We start from the raw sequence: 23,323 nt of genomic DNA, 5'->3' as shown, positions 1-23,323 counted from the left end.
TGATTAGAGTTTTGATTATTATTAAAATATTTACTTTTTACTCTACTCATTTATTTCATTATAGAATGTCAATAATTTATATATTCAATTAGGATTTTATTATTTTAGTTTTTTCGAATAGAAAAAATGATTTTTGTTTTTTAATAGAAAATTTGTTACCTAGAATAAAAATTAAAAATTCATGATTTTAAAAAAGTAAGAAAAAAAAAAGACAAAGCCTGATAATACAAAGGGTAAAATAGGCATTTTGAAAAATTAATTAGGATAAAGGAGAAAAAATAATTATTGTTGAAAGTTGGAGAAAGTTTGATTTTTAAAGCAAACTTGGGGAGAACTATTTTGACCCCATTATAAAATATATATTATTTTTACCGTAACGTATTAAAAAAAAAAAATTCTATCGTCATAATAAATTATTCCCAGGAATAAAACCAATAACAACTACACAAATTGTACGTTTACCATTACCATCCAAAGGGAACATTGAGATTTTGTGAAAGGATCCTTTGCGGGAAGCTTCGCAGAAAGGATCAAAGATTTTCATGAACCCCACAACTCCTCAAACCTCAATTTTCTTCGTTTGCCCCTCAAACAGCTGCGAATTTCAAACCCCATCAATCTGGTAAGTACCCATTTCTTCTTTTGAGTTATTTTTGTTGTCGTCTTATACGAAATTCGAAGACTTTCCGATGTGTTTTGCTGAGTTTCAGTAGTTTTTAATTATGGTTCTTGGGTTCGATGCGTTTTGCGGAGTTTCAGTAGTTTTTAATCGAAAACTGAGGATTATGGTTCTTGAGTTTTCGATGCGTTTTGCTGAGTTTCAGTAGATTTTAATTAGAAACTGAGGATTATGGTTCTTGGGTAATTCGAATTTTTTCTCGGAAAATGGAGAAATCTGATGGGGTTTTCATTAGAAGAAGTGCACGACTTCGTGGGGTGTTCAATATTGTTTGTGCCCTAGTCCTTATGTTTATGTTCTACAACCGTGAAGATATTGTGAGCAATCCCATTTTAAAGAAGTCATCTTTAGTTTCTAGTCAGTGGCATCCAAGGAGTAGATTTGATGGTTATTCTTCACATAAACGAGTGGTTCGTCGAGGGATGTTAGAAGTAAACGGCTCGTATGCTAATGATTTGGCGGTAAAAAAGCCTCAGTTATGTGCAGGATTGTTTGATCACGTGGGGTTTAAAAGTAGTTGTGACTTCTTGAAAGCTCACCCGGATTGCTTGTCTGGAGGGTTCTTTGATTACCTAAAGTTCTATTACTGTAGTTGTAATGGAAGTGCGTGGGCATATATAGTATTTGGTGTCTGGCTTGCTGCATTGTTCTATCTTTTGGGTAACACTGCAGCTGATTACTTTTGTGGTTCCTTGGAGAAACTGGCTAGCTTGTTGAAGCTATCTCCTACAGTTGCTGGAGTTGTTTTGCTCCCGCTTGGTAATGGTGCTCCGGATGTATTCGCGAGTATTGCTGCATTTGTAGGAAGCGGTGCTGGTGATGTTGGGCTTAACAGTGTTTTAGGTGGGGCTGTGTTTGTTACTTGCATTGTTGTGGGTGCTGTTTCTCTTTGTGTAGCTGATCAGGATGTTCAAGTTGACAAAAAATGCTTCATAAGGGATATTGTCTTTTTCATTGTAACACTGATGTCACTATTATTGATCTTGATTGTTGGTGAAGTTAGTGTCGTAGCAACTATTGCATTTGTATTGATCTATGTTGTTTATGCCTTTGTTGTTGCTGCCAATGAGATTTTGAGGAAGCATGCGCGAAGATTGAGATTGGATGTTGTTACCCCTTTGCTTCCTGTAAGAGGAAGTATATTTTCTGAAGGGATTCAGGAGGAGGATTCTGTTTATAGCTCTTTGCTTGACGTTGAGACAGAGGACAATAGCATGCAGTCACATGGTTCCTTGCCTCAGTGGATGTGGGCATCCAATGTGGCAATATATTCTAATCAGTCATTGAGGGTGCATGATGGGGAAAGGCCTTTGTGGGGTTGGATTGACGAGGGTGTAGAAGTCAAGAGCCCATCATTTTCCTGCTCTCAGCTCTGTTCACTTCTAGAGTTGCCATTGACTGTGCCAAGACGATTAACCATTCCATTAGTTGAGGAAGAAGCTTGGTCAAAACCATACGCTGTAGGCAGTGCTACTTTAGCTCCCATTCTTCTTGCAGCTCTATGGAATACTCAGGACAATGTCAGTTACCTAGGCAGAACAGTTGCTATAGTTCTTGGCATTTCTGTTGGTTGCACATTGGGTACACTTGCATACAAGCATACAAGAGCTGACCGTCCACCACAGAGGTTTTTGCTTCCATGGGTTTTGGGGGGTTTTATTATGAGTATTGTTTGGTTTTATATGATTGCGAATGAATTGGTGGCGCTGCTGGTTGGATTGGGTGTTGTACTGGGGGTTAATCCCTCGATTCTTGGCCTCACTGTTTTGGCTTGGGGCAATTCAATGGGTGATCTGGTCTCAAATGTTGCTTTGGCGATGAATGGTGGAGATGGTGTGCAGATTGCTTTATCTGGATGCTATGCAGGTCCCATGTTCAATACACTTATTGGGTTAGGAATCTCGTTATTCCTTGGTGCCTGGTCAGAGAAACCTTCTTCTTTCATACTTCCACGGGACAGAAGTTTGTTTTACACCATATGTTTCCTCATGTTTGGTCTTCTTTGGGCCCTCGTTGTTCTTCCCAAGAATGACATGCACCCTAACAAGATGCTTGGTGTAGGCCTTATCATCATCTATTTGGTATTTCTGTCTGTTAGACTGAGTAGTGCGATGGGAATTGTTTCATTGTTTGGGCTTAGTGACTAATTGTTGCATGTTCAGAAAGGTTAGCATTGAAATCATCTGGACTTGATATTCAGATTGTCCCACTTGACTAGTGAGCTTGATTTGTATCTTCAGCTTGGGACAAAGTTCCATTATAAGGAGCTTGTTATGCCCATCAATGATGTATTCTGCTGTACAAATACTCATAAAGTAGGTGCTCTTCGACTCCTTTCTTGAGCCTTCTTCTCTCTGTGTTGCATGATCTTCATACTGTTTGTATTTCTATAATCACCATGAATGGCGCATAGCAAAGCAGCGCCCAATACACCGGCAACTCCCATCATATGAAAGGGGTTCAAGGTCCAATTATGAAACCCTTGAAAAAATAGGATGAATCGAAATATAGCTGCTACACCAAAACTAGGTGCAAAGAACCAACCAGACTGACCTAGTGGATAAATCAGAAATACAGAAACAAAAACAGCAATTGGACCAGAGAATGCGATTGCATTATAAGGTCTCAATTGAACAGATCGAGCAAGCTCGAATTGACGTAACATGAAACCTATTAGGCCAAAAGCTCCATGGAGAGCAACAAAAGTCCACAGACCCCCCAATTGACACCAACGAGTAAAATCTCCTTGTGCTTCAGGACCCCATAGTAACAACAACGAATGTGCTAAACTATTAGCAGGAGTAGAAACCGCGGCAGTTAAGAAATTGCAGCCTTCCAAATAAGAACTGGCCAATCCATGGGTATACCATGAAGTTACAAAGGTTGTACCTGTGAACCAACCCCCTACAGCGAAATAGGCACAAGGAAAGAGCAATAGACCGGACCAGCCTACAAAAACGAAACGGTCCCTCCGTAACCAGTCATCCATAATATCAAATAAATCATTTTCGTCTTTGGTAAACTTACCAATGGCTATAGTCATAGTGATCCTCCTATTCAACTACTTCGACCATTTCCGAGCACCTCATATCTTTTTCGGGGCGTACCAAGATCCGATCATTTTTGTATGATTTCTCTTGCACTGCCCTTTCCAATGGGTTTCGAAGATAAAAATCCTTTATTGATTAGCCCATAAACTGACCTAGGTAAATCCATGAACTCCATTGGATTATTCCTTCTGACTAAGCATATGAACCATGAATTTCTTTTCATAGAATCAAAAATTTCTCCTGGTTCAATGAAATCTGAAACTAATTAGTTGATGGTATAATTTCGGTCAATGAGCAGCTAGATGCCTGTTTCACTGAAAAGATGTCAAGGCAAGTTATATAATGAACAAGCTGATCACCATTTCTTGTGGAGACATTATAGTGCTGTTGGACTAGAAAATGATTTTGTTTTGGTGGAATTCGTACTGGTTTTGTTTTCTGTAGAACAAATGTGACTGTTTGGATTTAGTGTTTAATAAGCTTTGGGTTTGCTTTTGGGAGAATTGTTGTTTATTTCTTTTATTGGAAAATAATATCACTAAAACTCAAACATTTTAGAACATTTTATATGAGTAAGGATTTACATTGACTAAATATCTTTATTTGATGCTAAACTTATTTTCAAAGAAATGGGTTTTGTGAGAAAATTTAATTCAGTTAAAGATATACAAAAAAAAAACAAAAAAAAACCGAAGGGGAGCCTTGGAGTAACTGGTAAAGTTGCTGCCATGTAACCAGGAGGTACGGGTTCAAGCCCTGAAAACAGCCTCTGGTAGAAATGCAAGGTAAGGTTGCGTACAATAGACACTTATGGTCAGGCCCTTCCCCGGATCTCGCGCATAGCGGGAGCTTTAGTGCACTGAGTTGTCCTTTTATATAGAAAAAAGCTGCTAAGGTGAAACTGAGTCCTGGCAAATAGTGACTAAATTGTCACATTGTCAGGGTCAAGTGAATCCACCTTTCAGAACTACAAAACAACCGTGGATTAAGGCTTGTAGTTTGGTTTTAGGAAAACATGTTTTGTTAACAAACCAAAATGGTTTGGTTTCTAACCAAAGTTATGTGGTGCCATCCTGTTTTTTGGTGTCCTGCGGTGCATATTGGTTTTACCAGTGGCAATGAAGCTGGTGCAGTAGATGGGTGTCAGTGGCATCCTATTGCTATACGAGGCCCTCTTCTTCTTATCATATCAAGGGAGCATGGCTTCAGGCTCATATGGTAGACGAGGTGTCCACTAAGGGACTGCAGGATGTATTAGTTGAAGGAAGTGTAAAGTTTGGTTCCGAGTTCTTTGGTTTCCCATTAGTGCTATTGTTGCTTGCAAAGTACAATATGCTGTGTCTTGAGTGCTTTCAGTGAAATGTCATTAGTAGTTTCTTGAGGAATTTCATGGCTGTCTCTACTCTCCAGTGGTTTCATGCTCCAACTTGTCTGCTGTATAGCATGGTCAGTTCTTCCTGATTATACAAAAATTATAACCTAATGTCACAGTGAAGGAGAGTTATACCACTTTGAATCATGCAATACATCTATGTTCTGAGTTATTAATTGATTATTCCAAGTGGAGTGTTACAATATGTTGAAGTAGATGGCAACTTTCTGGTTCAACCTCTCTATTTTGTCTCATTTATGACGTTGTCTTTATTGACCAGAATTGTTCTGCCAACTGGTCTAGCCACAGCATTATACTGATCTCTCTTGATAAGTTGAGGTCATTTGCTTGATATTACACCAAGTTAATGTCAAATATAGGTAAACTATGTGGGAAGCTCAAACACCATTACTATAAATTGTCCCAATCGCCTATATACACCCAATTGCTTCATTACACCAAAAAGATACATGAAAGCAAGGACATTTTAATGCATCAAATACTATTCTAACCATTATGAAATGATATCCATTCCTTTCAGTCTATGTAGTCTAGAAAAAGGCCCAAGGGTATGATTTTCAAACTGCCCTGTTCAACCACTACATGAAAATGAGACATTTGGATACATTCCTATATACTTCGCACTTCTAGAAATGATATTATATTCCTTACATTCCATGTGTCCAGAAAAGGCATAGATATGATCTGCCATGCTGCTCTAGTTGGCTTGCCTACCCTCTATGTGCTTTCACAAGTAGCAGTAGTAAAAAAATTCCGCAACTTACTTCATATAACCGTTGTTCATGTCTATAGTTGCTTTCTCTTACATTACAATTATGTTTTTTTTTATATTTTTCATATGCACATTTCTTCATTAAAGCTCACTATTTACTTGTGCTTTGCACTCCATTTCCAGCAGATTTTGGCTCCTTTTTATGCTTTTTGCCTTTGATAACACCAGTACGTCTTGGAGAATGTGTGCATTATCTATGTAGCATCTCTTATCTGTTTTATGTAGCCTTCGCATGTTATGTTAATTTAGTTTATTCGATAAACCACCAAGAAAGATGAAGAAAAGAGAGTGCCCTTTTAGATACGATGCGTGAAGACTGTTATGGTCTCCATTTATGGACAACAGATGCAGTTATAAAAGGAAAAGTCCCTGCATGTTTCTGAGATTTTCAACTTTGGTTGGTAGTATGCTTACTTGGATAAAATATGATCTGGAAAAGAGAAAAAAACTAGATTCATTTCTGAAAGACTGAAACTTGGACCAGAACTTTGCATCCAAGAAAATCAGAGTACATTGTGATTAATATTATTGCCTTTAGACTGCAAATGCTTGCAATTTGATAAAGGAAACAGCTATCTATCTCTCTTTTGGTGAATCTGCTTTTTCCAACTCGATACCAGCAGGTAAAATCTTCTGTACTTTCTCAATCTTCTGCGAAATAATGTGTCTGTGTGAGATGGTCTGTTCTAATAGTGACAAGCTATTCAAAGAGAATTTCGATTGTCCTTGTCTTCAGAATTTGACACTTTAGTTATTGGTTCTATGTTGAGTTGGTATACTATTCAAATTGTTGTTGCCCGTCGTTATGCTTGGTGGCTTTAGTTTTTTTTGCAGATGTTGTTGGAGCAGTATATGCCAGTGATTTGAACTAGCCTTGTATCTACACAGGGAATAGAAAGTTTTACTCACAAGCATGAGTATTAGGCATATATACTTTTTGATTGTATATACTGTTTCCAGCTTCAAAATTTGTGGATAACGGATTGGCTCCTTTACTCTTCTCCGCTTAAATACTGAACTTGGTTCCCAGGTACTACCTTTTCTGATGAATCAAAACTATCAGGCAGAGTGGTACTGCAGCATGTATTGTGCTTGTACCTCTTTTCTAATCTCTCTCCCTTTTGTTAACCGTCTTTCTTCGGAATTATCTGAACTGATCGATCCTTTCATCATGTTTGTGAACAAAATATGGTATAATGAGAGTTGTATGAACAATGAAGAACCAAAATTCCATGTAAAGCTTTACACATTAAAGAATAAACAGCTGATGATTGCATTTTGCAATGGACACACCCTAATATTCCAAAAATTAATAATAATGCAACTTGCACATTTATAAAATTCCCACAAAATTAACTTAACAATGGAATCTTTTGGCCAGAATTGCACATTCTTTGGGCAAAAATTCAATTTTTTTTTAACACGATTAATGTCAACCATTTGACTTTCATGAAAGCCTTTCCCTAGTCATAACCTCCTCTTTCCCAATCCCCAAATCACCCCCACACCATATGCTCCTATTTTTATTTTTTAAAAATATATATAAAGGGCAATTTTGCGATTAAAATAAACTGGATTATCGTACATGAGACGGAAAGCACGTGCACACGAAAAAGGGACTCGTTTTGCCTCCAAATATTTTATGTTGTACGAGCTGCTAGCCTCATGTGACTAAGACATGCTAACTATGTTTGCATTTTTTAATCATAAAATAATTTTTCAACAGAATAATAAAGCACAGGAACATATGATTTTGCAGGGTCAAGTTATTATTTAGCAAGTCGATTGGAACATGTAAATCATTAAAACAACAAATAAAAATGCAACTTGTTCCTTTTAAAATCTTTTTTAAAAACTAAAATCTTTCAAACTTGATTTATATTGAAACACTTTATATACGAAGAATTCTGAAAAATGTGGTGAGAATTATTCTTTTTATTTTTTATTTTTAATTAAAGATCTCAAATTCAACCTCCAAATATCAAGAATCTCTTTATACACTTAATGCACTTTTCATAGATGAATTTCATTAATCGGGCCAATAAATTATGATGATCCACTTGCCGCTGCGGATGTGACCATCTCCAGAAGATATGCCGCATACAAATAATTAAAATAAAATGAGAGTTGTGAGTTAAAATACCGCTAAAGAATGAAAAAAAAATTCAAAAATAAGAAGGAAAAGTCAAAAGTTTATACGGTTGTTAGACCTATCATTGACTTGATTATTTCATCAATGACTTGGCTTTTCATGTTTCTCAAATTTTTATTTTGGAGACTTCTCAAGTGTACTTTTTTAAGTAAATAAACAATTAAAAATAGTTCCATCTCATTTTAGGAGAAAAGAATGGATCCATCTCATAGAAGAACACCCTCTCCCCCACGCCCCACTCACCCCACCCCCACCAAAAAAAAAAAGCCATGTGAAACAAAAACAAACAGAAACCAAAAGACAAAATAGAGATTTCAATTATGATTGATATCATTTACAACTAATCCACTTTCTTTAATAAATGTGGTAGTGTTGCTTTCTTTAGTAGTTCATTAAAATTATTGTTGTTTCTTATAAAAATATAAAATGTTGGTCTATTGTTTTGTTCTTTTCTTTTGTTTGGGTTTATCACTTTGGATGTTTCATGTATCCTAATTTTTTCTTTCGAAAATTTAATTTTTAAAAACCATTTATTATATATTTCTTCTATTATTTTTTATTTGTTTAATATTAACTTGGCACACGCCTTAAGCCTTAAGAAGCAATAAATAATATGACAATTTAACTATATCACTTTGTGAATATAATAAATTTAATGTTTTGAAAAATGAATAGTACTTAATAATAAGAATAAAATAGTAAATTATCTCTTGATTTTTTAAATCAGATAAATAAAAGTGAATATGTATCTCATTGTAATATAATGGATAAGTAAAAATGAACGGAGAGAGTAATACTTAGATTTTTTTAAAAGGAAAAAACTATATCAAGTGGATCTTTATTAGAGGAAATGCTTACTTAGCAATTCTTTAAGGCAAGACTACTGACAAATTTGTCTTTCAACCCAATTAGAAGGCAAGTAAACTTCCATTTTTTTCAATTCTTCTTTCACAAACTTTCAAGTCCCTTACAATAGAAGTTCTCTCATGCATCCTAAAATTTGGGCAAAAAACAAAGCACATTATATGATGTTGACTCTGTTTTTTTTTTTGAAGTCTTTAAGTTTTAGACTCCAATGAACCCTACTGGCCATTACCTATTTCCACAAATCTTCAATTTTTCCTTTGTTAAAAAGAGATTAATCATTAAGTCACCTACCTAAAGCTTGCCCTTTTTGGGAAGGATAGAAAAGTAGGGAAGGGAAAATAGATTATTTTGAAGTTTTCCCTTCTTTTATTTGATATATTGTAAAATGAAAAAAAAAAAAAGGTTAATAGGGTTCTTATGATATCCGACTAAGTATATTTAACCTTTAATTACTTGAAATATGCACATTTGATCATTTTACTTGTGAATATTTACAACTTTTCCATAATTGCTAAACGTTCCACCACCTAATTACTCATATGTTATGTTAAATTTGTATTGTTACTTCATATTTGACGATAATATAGTTTTAAAAAAAGTTCAAATATATCGTATTTCCTCAATAAAAGAACCAAACTCACACATTTTAATTAATTGAAGGTTAAATAATCCAAGTCATATTTTCCTCATTCTCTTCCAATCCCAAAAAAAGGAATATTTTTTTCCTTTGCCCCACTTTCTCTCCTCATTTTCTATTCTCTTTCCTACCTTCCAAACATGGGATAAAGGTCTTGAAAAATTTGAATATAAGGCCTCTCATTTACACTAGCTGAAAACAGAACAAACAAGAAAACAAGAGAGGCTCATGGCTTCTTCAATCTCTATGAATATTCTTTTTTCATTGATAATACTATTTTCAGCTTCATGTGTTGTTTCATATACAATTCAAGATCAATTCTATCAATGTATTACACTCCATTCGGACCGTTCGATCCCTTTTTCCACAGCCTTCTTCAGTCCTACTTCAAATGCTACTTCATTCAACGCTGTCCTTAAATCCACTGCCCAAAATCTAAGGTGTTTGACACCTTCTCAACAAAAACCTTTGCTTATTTTCACTGCTTTGATTGAATCCCATGTCCAAGCAGCAGTCATTTGCGCGAAAGAGCTAAAAGTTCAGCTGAGAGTTAGGAGTGGAGGCCATGATTATGAAGGCATATCTTATACATCAGAAATGAAAAGATCAGTGCCCTTTATCTTGCTTGACTTAGCTACACTTCGCGCGATCAAAGTGGACATTGAGGACAACAGTGCTTGGGTTCAAGCTGGTGCGACGATTGGTGAGGTATACTATAGGATTGCAGAAAAAAGCAAGACACATGGTTACCCTGCTGGTCTGTGCACCAGCTTAGGAATTGGTGGTCATATCACTGGAGGAGCTTATGGTCCTATGATGAGGAAATATGGCCTTGGAGCAGACAATGTTGCCGATGCTCGGATTGTTGATGCCAGTGGCAGAGTTCTTGATAGGGCCTTAATGGGAGAAGACTTGTTTTGGGCAATCAGAGGGGGTGGAGGAGGCAGTTTTGGCATAATCTTGGCTTGGAAAGTTAGACTTGTTCCTGTTCCATCAACTGTCACAGTTTTCACTGTTCCAAAGACATTGGAAACTGGTGCAACAAAAGTCCTAAACAAATGGCAACATGTTGCACACAAGATTGATGAAGATCTCTTCATCAGAATTCTCATAACTCCAGTCAATTCAACAAAGGGAAAGAAAACAGTACAAACAGCTTACCAAGCCTTGTTTCTTGGAGAAACTGATAGGCTTCTTGATGTGATGAATCATAGCTTCCCTGAATTGGGATTGACACGAAAGGATTGTGTCGAAATGAGCTGGATTCAATCAGTCATTTATATTGCTGGTTATCCAAGTAACATTAAACCTGAGTTCCTACTTAAAGGGAAGTCATTATTCCCTACAGTCAACTTCAAGGCTAAATCGGATTTTCTCCGTGTGCCAGTTCCAGTAACTGGACTTCAAGGGATGTGGAAGAAGTTTTTACAAGAGGATTCACCTATGATGATATGGAATCCCTATGGAGGAATGATGGGGAAGATATCAGAATCTTCAATTCCATTCCCACACAGAAAAGGGATCATCTGCAAGATACAGTACTTAACAGCCTGGACAGATGGAGACAAGATATCTGCAGATAAACATATCAACTGGATCAGAGGACTTTATGAGTACATGGGCACTTTTGTATCCAAGTTCCCTAGAGAAGCTTATGTGAATTATAGAGATCTTGATTTGGGTATGAACAAAAATGCCAACTCAAATTTCTTGGAAGCTAGTGTCTGGGGGAAAAAGTATTTCAAGAACAATTATGACAGGCTTGTGCTTGTCAAGACTAAGATTGATCCTGATAACTTCTTCTGGCATGAACAGAGCCTTCCAATCCTCCCCTTCAAAGTTGGTCAAGATGGGAAAAGTTTGATTCACTGAAGAACTGCTTTTGGTTTGATGGTATATTGTAATATTTCAGGAAAAAGTAAAAATAAGTGAAGTTTAGCTTTTCATGACCTGTAATGTATTTTAGCAGAAGTTTGTATTGATATGAGAAAGTTTGAACATGTGAATTTTATATTTTAATAGGTCTAAGTTGACCATGATTGTCATTATATATGTATTTGTTAATTTAAATGTGAAATGAATTTGAGGAACAACACAAACAACAGCAAACCCAGTATGGTTCCTGAAGTGGGATGTGATGAGGGTGGGTGTACGCACACGACCTACCTCTCTACCTTTGTGGGGTAGAAAAGTTGTTTTCAATGAATTCGAGGAACTACATACAAAAAATTACATGAAGAAAGATCATACAACCCAAAAAGGATCCAACTTCATTCTTACAGCATATAAAAGTTGATGTTTGGTGCTATAGAAGAAATAGTTGAGAAATACAAATTTGTATCATGGTACATACTATATTTTTAAATCTAAAGCAAATTTATACAAGGATCACATATAGAAGTTGTCCTCAAATATGCACGTTCTTCATCAAATTCTTCGAAGAGAGGCCAACCTCTTCTCAAGTTCCTCAACATCCGCAGCAGTATCAGAACTGCAATCACATAGGAAGAATTGTTAGGTAAACTAACATAGTAGTAAACTTCATGTTCCTAGAAAGAACTAGGAAGGATCTTTTCTTAGGAGTCATTTCATATTTAACTAGATATATACTGTTTTCTGATTGTTCTGACCACGCCAAAAACAAATGTGGAGGAATGCTAGATAGGCTCAGTACATGAATCAATGAAATTTCATAGTCAGTTTTAGGTCAAACCAGTGTAAAACAACCGTCATGATCAGGAACGTAAGGGAGTACAACCAGAGAACAGAGAGGAAGTCTAGTAGAGAATTGGCTCTGACAGTTTGATATGGAAATGCAGAAGAAACGTTGCTCGACACATGTAAACACACAAAAATCCAACTTAAGTACATAAGAAAATCCATGGATGACGCATGATATAAAACAGTTCCACATACCTAGGAGGGGTAACATTTTCGACTTTCTTCGATGCAATCCGACCTTTTGGAGCTGAAGATAACTGCCAAAATAAAAATCAATAATGAATAAACCAGCTTGCAAACTAATGATGAAAAAAACAACTGATCATACGCTCAACCATCCTTGATCCAAAACCTACCTGCGATGCAATGTCCACACCAATCTCGTCCAGCACCTAAACATGAAAACACAAATTAGAATAGTTGACCAGAAAAATACAACTAGGAAACAGACTAACTGTGTGATGAATATTCAATAATTGAACCTGGTTTGTAAGCTCCTCAGTTTCTTCTTCAGCTTCATCTTTATCCAAAGTCTCATCAATGGATTCAGACATCATCTCAATCTGGAAAAATCAGATTAGGCTAAACTTCACACCAAGCTGAAATATTTAGTTGCCTTCAAGACATGCATTTGTCCATAATTACAGAGAACTTATAGCATCATGAAGCAAGTCAATAATGTGAAGCATCACTTAGAAGGATAAAAGTGCTTACTGTCATGTCCAGCTGTGATGACTGCTTCTGGAATTCTCTGATCACTTTAACTTGTTTTGCAGGTGCCATTTGCTGAGTAGTAAAAACACAAATAATAAACCAATTAAAGGGATTTACACCTTAATAATTAAATGGTAGCACAAAGACAAACAAAATGGATGAGCTAAAAAGGCTAGGCTGTAGAAAACAAATATTTCACTTTCAAAAGTTCTGATGATTAAAAAGAAAAAGAGAAAAGAAACTCATAACCAACCAACAAATAATCAGTATACCTTGTTCATGGCAGTCATCGCTTTAGTTGCACCTTTCATTCCAGTAGACATAGAGGTGCTAGCATAAAGTGCCTACAAAAGAGAAAGGAAGCCACATATAAGATCCGCTAAAAATTTCATTTACTTTTCATACACAATAATAATCTGGAGAAAAGATTGACCTGTGTATGAGTTGCCACACCCCTAATCTGAGCACGACTACCTTGCAAATTGACAATTTGTTGCCGCAGTCGCACAAGTTGACGAGCTAGAATTTTGGTGGCAGCCTGACAAGTCAAAGTGTGTGAGCAAGATTTACTTTGGGAAAAGAGAAATTGCTTACAGCGGATGAATGAAATCTTCCCTCACCCTTTTTTAAAAAATGCCATTCATTTCTCACCTGGATTACAAGTATAGTTATCCATGTTTACCACCAAAGCTTCAACTGAATAGAGTCCTCAACAAATATCTAAGCCTTTAATTAGCCTTGATTCAAACTTGAGTCTTATTGAGCTTAAATCGAGTTAAAATAAGTGTTTTAAAAGACGGGGGCATGAGGCGGGGCGTTTTACTTAGCATGGGACGAGGCGTAAGTCCCGAGGCATGCATCTTAGGATCTTTATGTTTTAAATTTATAATATTGTAAAATAGCATAATAACACAAAAATTATTTTTTAAAAAATACGTTAATAGTTTAAAACAATTAAAAACATGATTAAAGAAACTCAGAGAAAATTTAACTTCTAACATGATTTTACAAGTATAAATAATGCAAAACTATTAGGAAGTGTAAATCAACTCTAATATTTTACTTTCAAACAATAAAAGAATCACAATTTCCTAAAATATATTACTATCATACTATGCAATTTACCTCCATAAAAGAAAGAGAGAAGTATCAAAAACACCCCCGAACTTGGCGCGAATTATTGGTTTCGTCCCTGAACTATTGACAGGCTTAAAAACACCCCTCCCATGCCATATGGCATAACAAGTGCCTACAATTTATTTAAGCGCGTGAAAGGGTAAAAAAAAATGGCACATCAAAAATGTTTTTTTAGAATTTTTCCCTTCAATTTTTAATTACCAACGGCTACTACCCCCTTCTTCTTCCTATTTAACTTCTCCTCTATTAACACAAACCTCCAAACAAGATTCAACTTTTTTTTTCATTCTCTTTTTTAATTGCTTAATTTCGTAGCTAATATTCTTTGTCCTCCTATAGTGGTCATGACTGCTTTTTGTCGATGTGGACTTCCGACAACATTAAGAGTTTCATGGTCGGATGACAATCCCGGAAGAAGATTTTGGGGTTGTAAAAACTATAAGGTATGGATCAGGTTTTTTTTCGGATTTATTTTATGTATTAAACTTGGTCACTAATGTTCCGTCATTCAATTTCTTATAGTTGAATGCTTGAGCTTGTTGCAAACCCAAATCAGAAAAGATATTAACCTTGAAGACGATGCTTAACAAGATGAGCAAAATATGGAAGCAAACAAAGCCCTAAAAAAATTCAAATCGAAATTTCATCAGTAAAAAAAAGGCAAACAAAATAAAGAAACAACAAAGCATATACTTATCAGTACTTTAACCAATGTTTTCTAGGTTAAACCCTTTGATTTCCATGGAAATCAAAGGGCTATGTGGTGAAATTGGAGAAAAGCTTTGTTGGGGAAGACAGGTGGAAACTGAAAGACTCGCTGCTGAACTTTAGAATAACAAAATCCTTTCTTTTATTTCTTTATGTTAATTTATATTTTTTATTAAAGAAATAACAAAAACCCTTTATTTTTATTTTTTTAATTATATATATACCACATCAGTTAAAAAATCCATGTGCAGCGCGTGAATGACACATTTTTGTGTATGAAATGGGAGGGGTTTATTTAAGCTTAGTTCATCAAGTTGAGGGATGTTTTCAAGCCTATCAATAGTTCAGGGACTAAACCAATAATCCACACCAAGTTCGGGGGTGTTTTTAATACTATAAGAAAATAATCAATGCTATTTGTGGAGCAGTTTTATATCACACTTGGTGAGCCAGAAATTGGAAAAAGTTTAAAGGCAAGTATGTAAATACAGAAGAGGTAGTAGCACAGATGAAAAAAAAGACAATAGAGAGATTACACTTACTTAGCAATTCAAATAAGGCACAAAAATGTAGACAGTTCATTCTGCATTTACTATGTAATTAGTTTCTTGTTTGGTAGGAGACCTAACTTCTGATCCCAGAAACAGTTCATTCTGCATTTACTATGTAATTAGTTTCTTGTTTGGTAGGAGGCCTAACTTCTGATCCCAGAAATAGGTGCTCTTTATTTGTAATTGTTTCTTGGTGGTTATGGTAATATTTTACATTTGTTACCCAAAAAAAAATATTTTAATGAAAACATCATTCCATCATGTTTAAAAACACAATTACTTTCAAATAGCGAAATAAAGAAATATGATAATTTTGAGATATATGATAAAACCATGAAGACTAATGATAAGTGAAGACGTAAACTTCAGCAATGTATTTTTAAAAGAAATATTAAGTAACATTCACCCTCATGATGCTTTTAAATAGCAGCTATGCATACTATGAGATTCATCCTCATGGTGCTTTTAAATAGTAACTATGCAATCCTATGACTTGCTCAATCTTCTTATTTCTGATGAAAAAAAACTATTAAGCATCATGCATTTATTAACGAAATATGTAGGTCAATAATGTTAATGAAGGAATTTGACAAATAATTTGTGTATGATCTATTAGGCGAGCCGCGAACATTGGACGTTAGGCATGTTTAAGGCGTACAATCGGGCGCTTAAGGCGTAAGCCTCATAGAACTAAGCCCCCAACCGTGAGTCTCAAGGCGTTTTGCCAGTGCCCTGTCCCGGGGCGAGTCCCAAAATTATCTTTTAAACACTAGTCTACTTCTTATTACTGCAAATAGTTAGATACGAATTTAAATAGTTTGGTGGGGCAGGCTGCCTCAGGCCGAGCTACTACGTTCCTTTCAAGCACTGCCTCTCTTTTCAACAATCTCAGTCGAGTGCTCTGTTCCAGCCTTTCTCTTTCTATTTTGAAACACTTCCAGCTAACATGGCTCACCTTCCCTCATACAAGTATTTCATTTCAAGTAGAGCCTCTTTTTCAAGTCAGTCCTGCCTGCTCGTTAGGACTTGCCTCGGGCACTGCCTCTCTTTTCAACAATCTCAGTCGAGTGCTTCCTTCCAGCCTTTCTCTTTCTATTTTGAAACACTTCCAGCTAACATGGCTCACCTTCCCTCATACAAGTATTTCATTTCAAGTAGAGCCTCTTTTTCAAGTCAGTCCTGCCTGCTCGTTAGGACTTGCCTCGGGCACTGCCTCTCTTTTCAACAATCTCAGTCGAGTGCTTCCTTCCAGCCTTTCTCTTTCTATTTTGAAACACTTTCGGCTAACATGGCTCACCCTCCCTCATACAAGTATTTCACGTGTACACATACAAATTTTGTGAATTGTTTGCTGGTGGGAGAATGAACATTAAGAATTTGAAATTAGTTAAACTATTGTTGGACTCTAATTCTTTCGCACATTTGGCAGTGTATATTTGAATCAAGCCGTACTTGGCTCGGTTCAATTAAATTGGAGAGCATAGTTCATTTTTCTATTAAAAAAATAAAATTCACAAAGGCATTTATGTCTTTCAAATTCTGATAATTCCCTATCAAATAATCTTTCTCTAAGGTTGTGACTATGCATGAATTCTTTAGAAGGACGATGATTCATGCAATCGAGAATGGCTCAACTCTGAAGACATGAATTTCAAATTCTGATACTAATCAATAAATTTCTATCAGGACTCAGTAGTCACTAGCATGCAGTAGATTACTGCATCATGGAAATCTTTCTTGGAATACAAATTAACTCTAGTCTAATTATTGTTTTAGTTATCTTAAATTGTTCAAAAATAATGTGATAAATAGTAGAACTTATTTACTAGGGTTCATTATTTTTATAACCACAATATCCTTGCGCGCACCTAGACTAATTCCACAGGTTATTTACTAGTGGTTCATGGAATCCTTTCTCGGGTCTTAACATAAATTCAAATGCTTTTCAGTAGTGTAATATATAATTTTCTTTCAGAATTAGTGCTTTGTTTAAGTTTATTTGATCTTACTCAATGTTTAAGCTGGGTGAGCTAGGCATGATTCATCATGCATTTCTTTTCTTTCTGTTTCTAAAGTGACTTTTCACTAACTACATGGTTGATTAATCATGCATTTCTTTTCTTTCTGTTTCTAAAGTGACTTTTCACTAACTACATGGTTGGTTGAGTATGTCTATCAATGTGTCCAAGAAAAAAGAACAAAAGTTGGGTAACTGAACATGTTGGGTTATGCATCCATGATCTATCAGACATCCAAAGTACTTGCATACTTTAGTAATCATGACATCCATGATCTATCAGACATCCAAAGTACTTGCATACTTTAGTAATCATGACAGGCTTATTGAACAGTTACCCTAAAAATACAAGAAAAGCTTCTTCCTTTCCCATCAACTGCTGTCACATTTAGCAAGGCTTCTGTAATATGAATTCACCATAGAATTCCCGAAAAAGGAAAGAGATGAGAATTCTTGCTCAATGAACCATAGAGGCTAGGCCACTTTGCCACTCCCATAATAGAATAAAAGTTTTATCCATTGGCCTTTTATAATCTCTCTAATATCTAACTCTTGTAAATTCACATCAGGTTGATGTCCTTCCGATCAGAATAACACCACATATTCATACCAAAAGAAACAACGGGATGCAAAAAGCATGCAGTTTCTAGTGCAAATAAGCACCCACTATAAGCTAATCTGTTAGAATGATCACAATTCCAAGTGAAGTAGTCAGGAAAAAATATAATGAACAAACACTTGCCTCGTTTCCTGTTTTGGCTGTTTGCTTGATCTCCGCAACTAACTTCTTCTCCTAGAAGATAGTGAAATAAGAATTATATAAGTTCACAAATGAGTAGATTTACACAGACTAAAAGATGAGTATTGTAAGAATACTCTGAGCGCTTTCGTGACTTAAATTTTGCGAGAATACTCAGAACTAACTGAACAAACACACTTGCCTCATGTCTATGAACATTTTTTCCTAATAACTTACCTCCATTTGTAAGGATGAAATCTCCCGTTCAATACCTATAGTTACACATGAAAAAACAAAGAGAAGAATTAATGAAAGGTAAAAAAGCACTGTGAGAAATATTCGAGAAGAATATTATTGAATTGTGTATCTACATTATTACAAAAAGACCCTATTTATAGATACTACAATACAATCCTTTACCAAGTAGGATACTATTTACTATTTCTATTCTTACTACTATTCTTATTCTAAGTAGGATTGTATATATATATATTCTTATTTTAACACTCTTCCTCAAGCTAGTGCATACAAGTCATATGTACCAAGCTTGTTACAAATGTAATTAATACGAGGATTGATGAGGGGCTTGGTGAGATATTTGTAATTTGATCACTCGACTTCACGAAATTGACAGTCAATCTCAATGTGCTTAGTCTTCTCATGAAATACTGGATTTGATGTATAATGCCAATCAATCTCAATGTACTTGGTCTTCCAATGAAATACTTGATTTCATGCATAATGTTGATAAAACACGGAGTGATAAATTCCTGGATTGCAGTGTTGAACTTCCCAAACCAAGCTTGAGAAGACTGTTTCAGACCATAGAGTGACTTAAGACATACAAGGCTACCAGACTCCCCCTAAGCAACAAAATCAAGTGGTTGTTCCATATAGACTTTTTCCTCAAGATCATCGTGGAGAAAAATATTCTTAATGTCTAACTGATTAAAAGGCCAATGAAGAACAACAACCATAAATAGAAAACGGGCATATGTTATTTTAGCCACGGAAGAGAAAGAATCACTCTAATCCAGCCCAAATATCTGAGTATATCCTTATTTTTGGCAAAAGTAATCTAAAATAGAAAGAAAACACTGCAGAAAAATCCAAATTTGTCGAAAACAATGCAATGGTCGTTGTAAAGTGCTCGAAATCTGGTATAAAATATGTGGATCATCTCGAAATCAAGAGATGAGTATATCTTAAACAAGAAAGTCACCGTAAAACTGGTTAGAACATGCTCATACGCCGGATTATTAGATTTGATGGCTGAAAGTGGTCACAATATGAGAAATAAAATTATATGGATAGGGTTGAAATGATGACACGACCCTACTGAGAAAGAAAATTATATGGATAGGGTCGGATTGACGTCACAACTCTACTGAAAAAGAGAATTATATGGGTAGGATCGAAATGATGGCACGACCCCTACACAAATAAGATAGTAGTCACCAAAAAGAACGATGCTACACAAATCAAATTTGAAAAGTAGTCACCCGAAATATGGCACGATACTACACAAATCGGATATGAGAAAGTAGTTACCGAAAGAATGGCACGGTGCTACACAAATTAGATAAAGAAAGTAATCACCGAAAAGATGGCACAGTGCTACACAAACATTGACTGATATGGGATTGACACAAAACAACCCTAGAATGTCACCAAAAATTGACACACAGTGACCTGTCTGACTGAGTTTTTTTCCCTTGAATATGAGATTCATACATATATCAGTGGCCCTACTTTTGTTAACATAAGCTCTTTGATTTTCTACCAAAATCGTAGAGGCTCTAATACCATGTGAGAAATATTGGAGAAGAATATTATTAATTGAGTATCTACATTATTACACAAAGACCCTATTTATAGACACTCCTTACAAAGAATACAATCCTTACTGAGTAGGATACTATTTACTATTTCTATTCCTACTACTATTCTTATTCTACATAGAATTGTATATACATATTCCTATTCTAACAAGCACCAAGTAAGAAATGAGGAAGACAATGCAAGTCATCATATTCCAACCCTTTATATAACAACACAAAAGATAACATGAAATAAAAATTTGTCTTCTTGTTTACCAAAATGATCATGATCTAAATAAAAAGTAAGAATGGCATCCAACTATGATACATTCTGGACAAAGATTTTTTTTTTCTAAAAATTGCTTAATGCTCTTGGCATTCTCCAATTCCTTGCTTATGCAAATGACAATGATGTGCAATATACTAGAACAGCGTGACAATGATCATATTCCCAAGTGTTTATCAACAGTCCAAAATCAGGAATATGTAATTTGTTTCATCACAGAGAAAAATAGCTGACCCTGAGCTTTATTCAAAATTAAGAACACCTAACAATGACATGGAAGTAAATAAAAGAGTAAATGAAACCTATAAGTAGTTGAGTTCAGACAAGTCACTAGCAAAGGAAACAAGTACATCTAGTTTTTAGCCACTATAGCACTTCTTCCAACTCTGTCAATTGTCCAGGCAAAGCAGGTTATATTGTTTTTTGTTGTAAATTGCATTAAACTTGCCTATAATTTGCAATGCACCTGAACTACCTTTTAGTCCCACAAACTAATTAGACCACTTTTCCTAATATAATATCCTGTTATGAAGCACCAGTGCCACAGCGAATTGAAATAGAAGGTAATAGAGCCATCCACCTGTTTTATCTAATCCTTTACAGATATTACATGACTTTGGTTGTCTAATTACTAATGAACCTTCAACCAGTATATCTCAATAACCTCTTACACATAAAAATGGAACCTTTCCAACAATCACTCATCCTTGTTATTCTTATTGCAAAGTCAAAACTACAAATAACAAAGGCACAACAACCTTAATCTAATATTTCAAAGGAGTTTGCTTTAGTTGAAATACCTAATAGTCCAATGAGATATTGCTTGAGTTTAGCCTCTATCTTTGATATGCTAAAGTACTTCCCATTCCAAATATCAAAGACCGAAATTTCGACCAAGTGACATTCATTTTTCCTCTTTGCTGGTGCATATATTTCTAGACGATCAAACAATTAAGCATCGATTGCTTAACAAGGAAAAGAGCATCGCGTTTGATGTACATTTAAAATCAAATTAAAAGAATACAACCACTATTATAGCATCCCATAAGAAAGATGTTTCTGTATAACAAGGAAAATGGGCGTTACACAAAAATTGCCCAAGGACAAGCCTATGCATTTAAGATCCCTTTAATAATTCAAATAATCAAAAGCTACTCTCTTTTATCAAACAAAACTCAATGAAATTCTCAGCTAGTGGGTCATCTTAGAAGAACCCCAAGACAGTAAATGGTACCTCTGGTAGCAACAGCCATTTCCCTTTTGCTGCTCCTCAATGCTTCTGTTAATCAATTACAAAATTTTCACCATTAATCATCACTCAAAACAAAAAGAAAAAAAAACAATAAAGACAACAACAAAAAGGGGCAAAAAACCTTACCTTTTGGTGAAGTCTTCTTCTTGAAAATGCTGTTCAACTTCTCCATCTTCTTTTGTTAATGATTCTTGAAATAAAAACAAATTGAGGATGAACCCTAGAATTTTCTTGAAATGGAAGAGGATAAAAAACCCTAATGGCTGTTGAAGAAAACCTTAATCATGAAAATGGGTGACTAAAAATGGGTTCTTTTCCCTTTCTTTTTTGGAATTTTTGTGAGAAAGTTTAGCAGTGTGTGGCAATATTTTAGCGGCCGACTTCTAGTTCTAGGGGAGCGTGCAGTGGACTGGACTCTCTTATTTCCCACTATGATTATATCAAACGGACAGCAAATAAGTAGCCGTTGTGAACAATTGAAATGACCAAGCTACCACTCTCGGATTGGACCTCTCAAAGATGAAAAGACAATATTACCCTTGCTGAGTTTGATGCCTTGTTTTGTTGCCTAAGGTACGAGGAAAATACGTATAGGGATAATGACCTTTTTATTCATTATCTATACATACCATATTTAGAAAATATTTATCATTTATAGTGACTATACTATGTATTAAAAGTAAATTATATATGTAATATATATGTGTTATAAATGTATTAAGATGTATTATACTTGTTTTGATTAAAAAAAATTGCACTATGTATTAAAAACGAATTATGCATGTAATATAGATGTATTACACTATGTATAAAAGTAAATTTTGCATGCATAGATGTATTATAAATATCTTTAAATGTATTAGGCTTGTTTTAGTAAAAAAAATCTTATTATGCATATTAAAGGTGTATTATACATCCAACAATATCGATGTATTAAAATTATATAGCTATAAATAGTAAATATTTTTTAAATATGATATATTTAGGTAAGTTTCATATACAATATATTTAGGTAAGTTTCACATACATATAATACTCTCGTATCACATTGTATTGTCTTATTTTTTCAATTTTTTCTTCATTTGTTTGCAAAATAAAAGACAATTACACTATCAAAGCATATCGTAAGAAATGACATATCAAAGCATATCGTAAGAAAACTAAAATGGAAGCTAAATGCATAACAAAAGGAAATTCATGACTTGAACACTAATGTCTGAAATAAGCCTTTATTGTCTTAGAATGAAAGAATAAGTCTACCGGGACATGGCTCCCAGCTACCACAAAAGTGCAATAACAACATAAAAGAAATTCTACTAATTAAGAGCCGTTTTGATTGACTTATAAGTTGTTTCCAGTTTTTTTTAAATGTTTGACTGGCCAACTTAAAGTCATTTTGAGCTTAAAATAAGCCCCAATAAATAATTGAATTTGTTTGGATGGACTTATTTTAAGCGACTTATAAGTTGAAAACAGCTTAATTATAAGTCAAAAAAATAAGTTGGCATGCACCTACTCTTTTTTTTTAACTTATTAGAAGTTTTCAACTTATAAGTTATTTAAAATAAGTCCATCCAAACAAGCTCGAAGTCCTATGGAATCCCCAAATGAGAAGGGCTCACCAAAAGTTGTCTGAAACTATTATAACCTCACTAGCCATGAGTCTGAGAACGGATTCCAAAACCTAAATCATAAAAAAATGCAGCGCAAAGAAAAGTATGCATCGATGTATGGTCATAAGGAGAACCAGTGAAATAAGGTTTCTAAATTCATAAAGAAAACAGTGGAACAAGGTTTTAAAAAATCACAACATATTAATTAAGAGAAC

The 23,323-nt window shown here is 35.0% G+C and overlaps 4 protein-coding genes across 4 annotated transcripts; 2 read left to right on the top strand and 2 right to left on the bottom strand.

The window, feature by feature from the left end:
* Positions 1 to 437: 437 nt before the first annotated feature.
* LOC129872039 (cation/calcium exchanger 4-like) lies at positions 438 to 3,070 on the top strand. Its single transcript, XM_055946885.1, has one exon. It carries the CDS (start codon positions 886 to 888, stop codon positions 2,824 to 2,826), a length of 1,941 nt encoding a protein of 646 aa, XP_055802860.1. The 5' UTR covers positions 438 to 885; the 3' UTR covers positions 2,827 to 3,070.
* Positions 2,988 to 3,937, bottom strand: LOC129872604 (photosystem II D2 protein-like). Its single transcript, XM_055947548.1, has one exon. The coding sequence runs from the start codon at positions 3,720 to 3,722 to the stop codon at positions 2,988 to 2,990; it is 735 nt and encodes a 244-aa protein (XP_055803523.1). The 5' UTR covers positions 3,723 to 3,937.
* A 5,726-nt stretch (positions 3,938 to 9,663) lies between these two features.
* Positions 9,664 to 11,548, top strand: LOC129872040 (berberine bridge enzyme-like 15). The gene has a single exon (XM_055946886.1). The coding sequence runs from the start codon at positions 9,779 to 9,781 to the stop codon at positions 11,420 to 11,422; it is 1,644 nt and encodes a 547-aa protein (XP_055802861.1). The 5' UTR covers positions 9,664 to 9,778; the 3' UTR covers positions 11,423 to 11,548.
* A 165-nt stretch (positions 11,549 to 11,713) lies between these two features.
* On the bottom strand, positions 11,714 to 21,934 carry LOC129872043 (vacuolar protein sorting-associated protein 2 homolog 2). Its single transcript, XM_055946887.1, has 11 exons — positions 21,622 to 21,934; positions 21,478 to 21,522; positions 18,375 to 18,409; positions 18,141 to 18,191; positions 13,419 to 13,523; positions 13,258 to 13,329; positions 12,986 to 13,057; positions 12,754 to 12,834; positions 12,628 to 12,663; positions 12,467 to 12,528; positions 11,714 to 12,041 (listed from the first exon to the last, which is right to left on the bottom strand). The coding sequence occupies exons 1-11, from the start codon at positions 21,665 to 21,667 to the stop codon at positions 11,978 to 11,980; spliced, it is 669 nt and encodes a 222-aa protein (XP_055802862.1). The 5' UTR covers positions 21,668 to 21,934; the 3' UTR covers positions 11,714 to 11,977.
* Between the last annotated feature and the right edge of the window lie 1,389 nt (positions 21,935 to 23,323).

The sequence above is a fragment of the Solanum dulcamara genome, chromosome 11 (assembly GCF_947179165.1).
Source record: "Solanum dulcamara chromosome 11, daSolDulc1.2, whole genome shotgun sequence".
Classification (NCBI taxonomy): Eukaryota; Viridiplantae; Streptophyta; class Magnoliopsida; order Solanales; family Solanaceae; genus Solanum; species Solanum dulcamara.
This window is presented reverse-complemented; position numbering and strand designations above follow the sequence as displayed.

What these genes read in the sequence shown, in the direction of transcription:
- LOC129872039 (XM_055946885.1), top strand. Translation starts at nt 886, where the DNA reads ATGGAGAAATCTGATGGGGTTTTCATTAGAAGAAGTGCACGACTTCGT.
- LOC129872604 (XM_055947548.1), bottom strand. Translation starts at nt 3,722, where the DNA reads ATGACTATAGCCATTGGTAAGTTTACCAAAGACGAAAATGATTTATTT.
- LOC129872040 (XM_055946886.1), top strand. Translation starts at nt 9,779, where the DNA reads ATGGCTTCTTCAATCTCTATGAATATTCTTTTTTCATTGATAATACTA.
- LOC129872043 (XM_055946887.1), bottom strand. Translation starts at nt 21,667, where the DNA reads ATGGAGAAGTTGAACAGCATTTTCAAGAAGAAGACTTCACCAAAAG. An exon ending in CAGCCAAAACAGGAAACGAG is followed by an intron (nt 13,524 to 18,140) that starts GCAAGTGTTTGT and finishes TTGACTTGTCAG; the next exon opens with GCTGCCACCAAAATTCTAGC. An exon ending in CTGAGGAGCTTACAAACCAG is followed by an intron (nt 12,664 to 12,753) that starts GTTCAATTATTG and finishes TTTCATGTTTAG; the next exon opens with GTGCTGGACGAGATTGGTGT.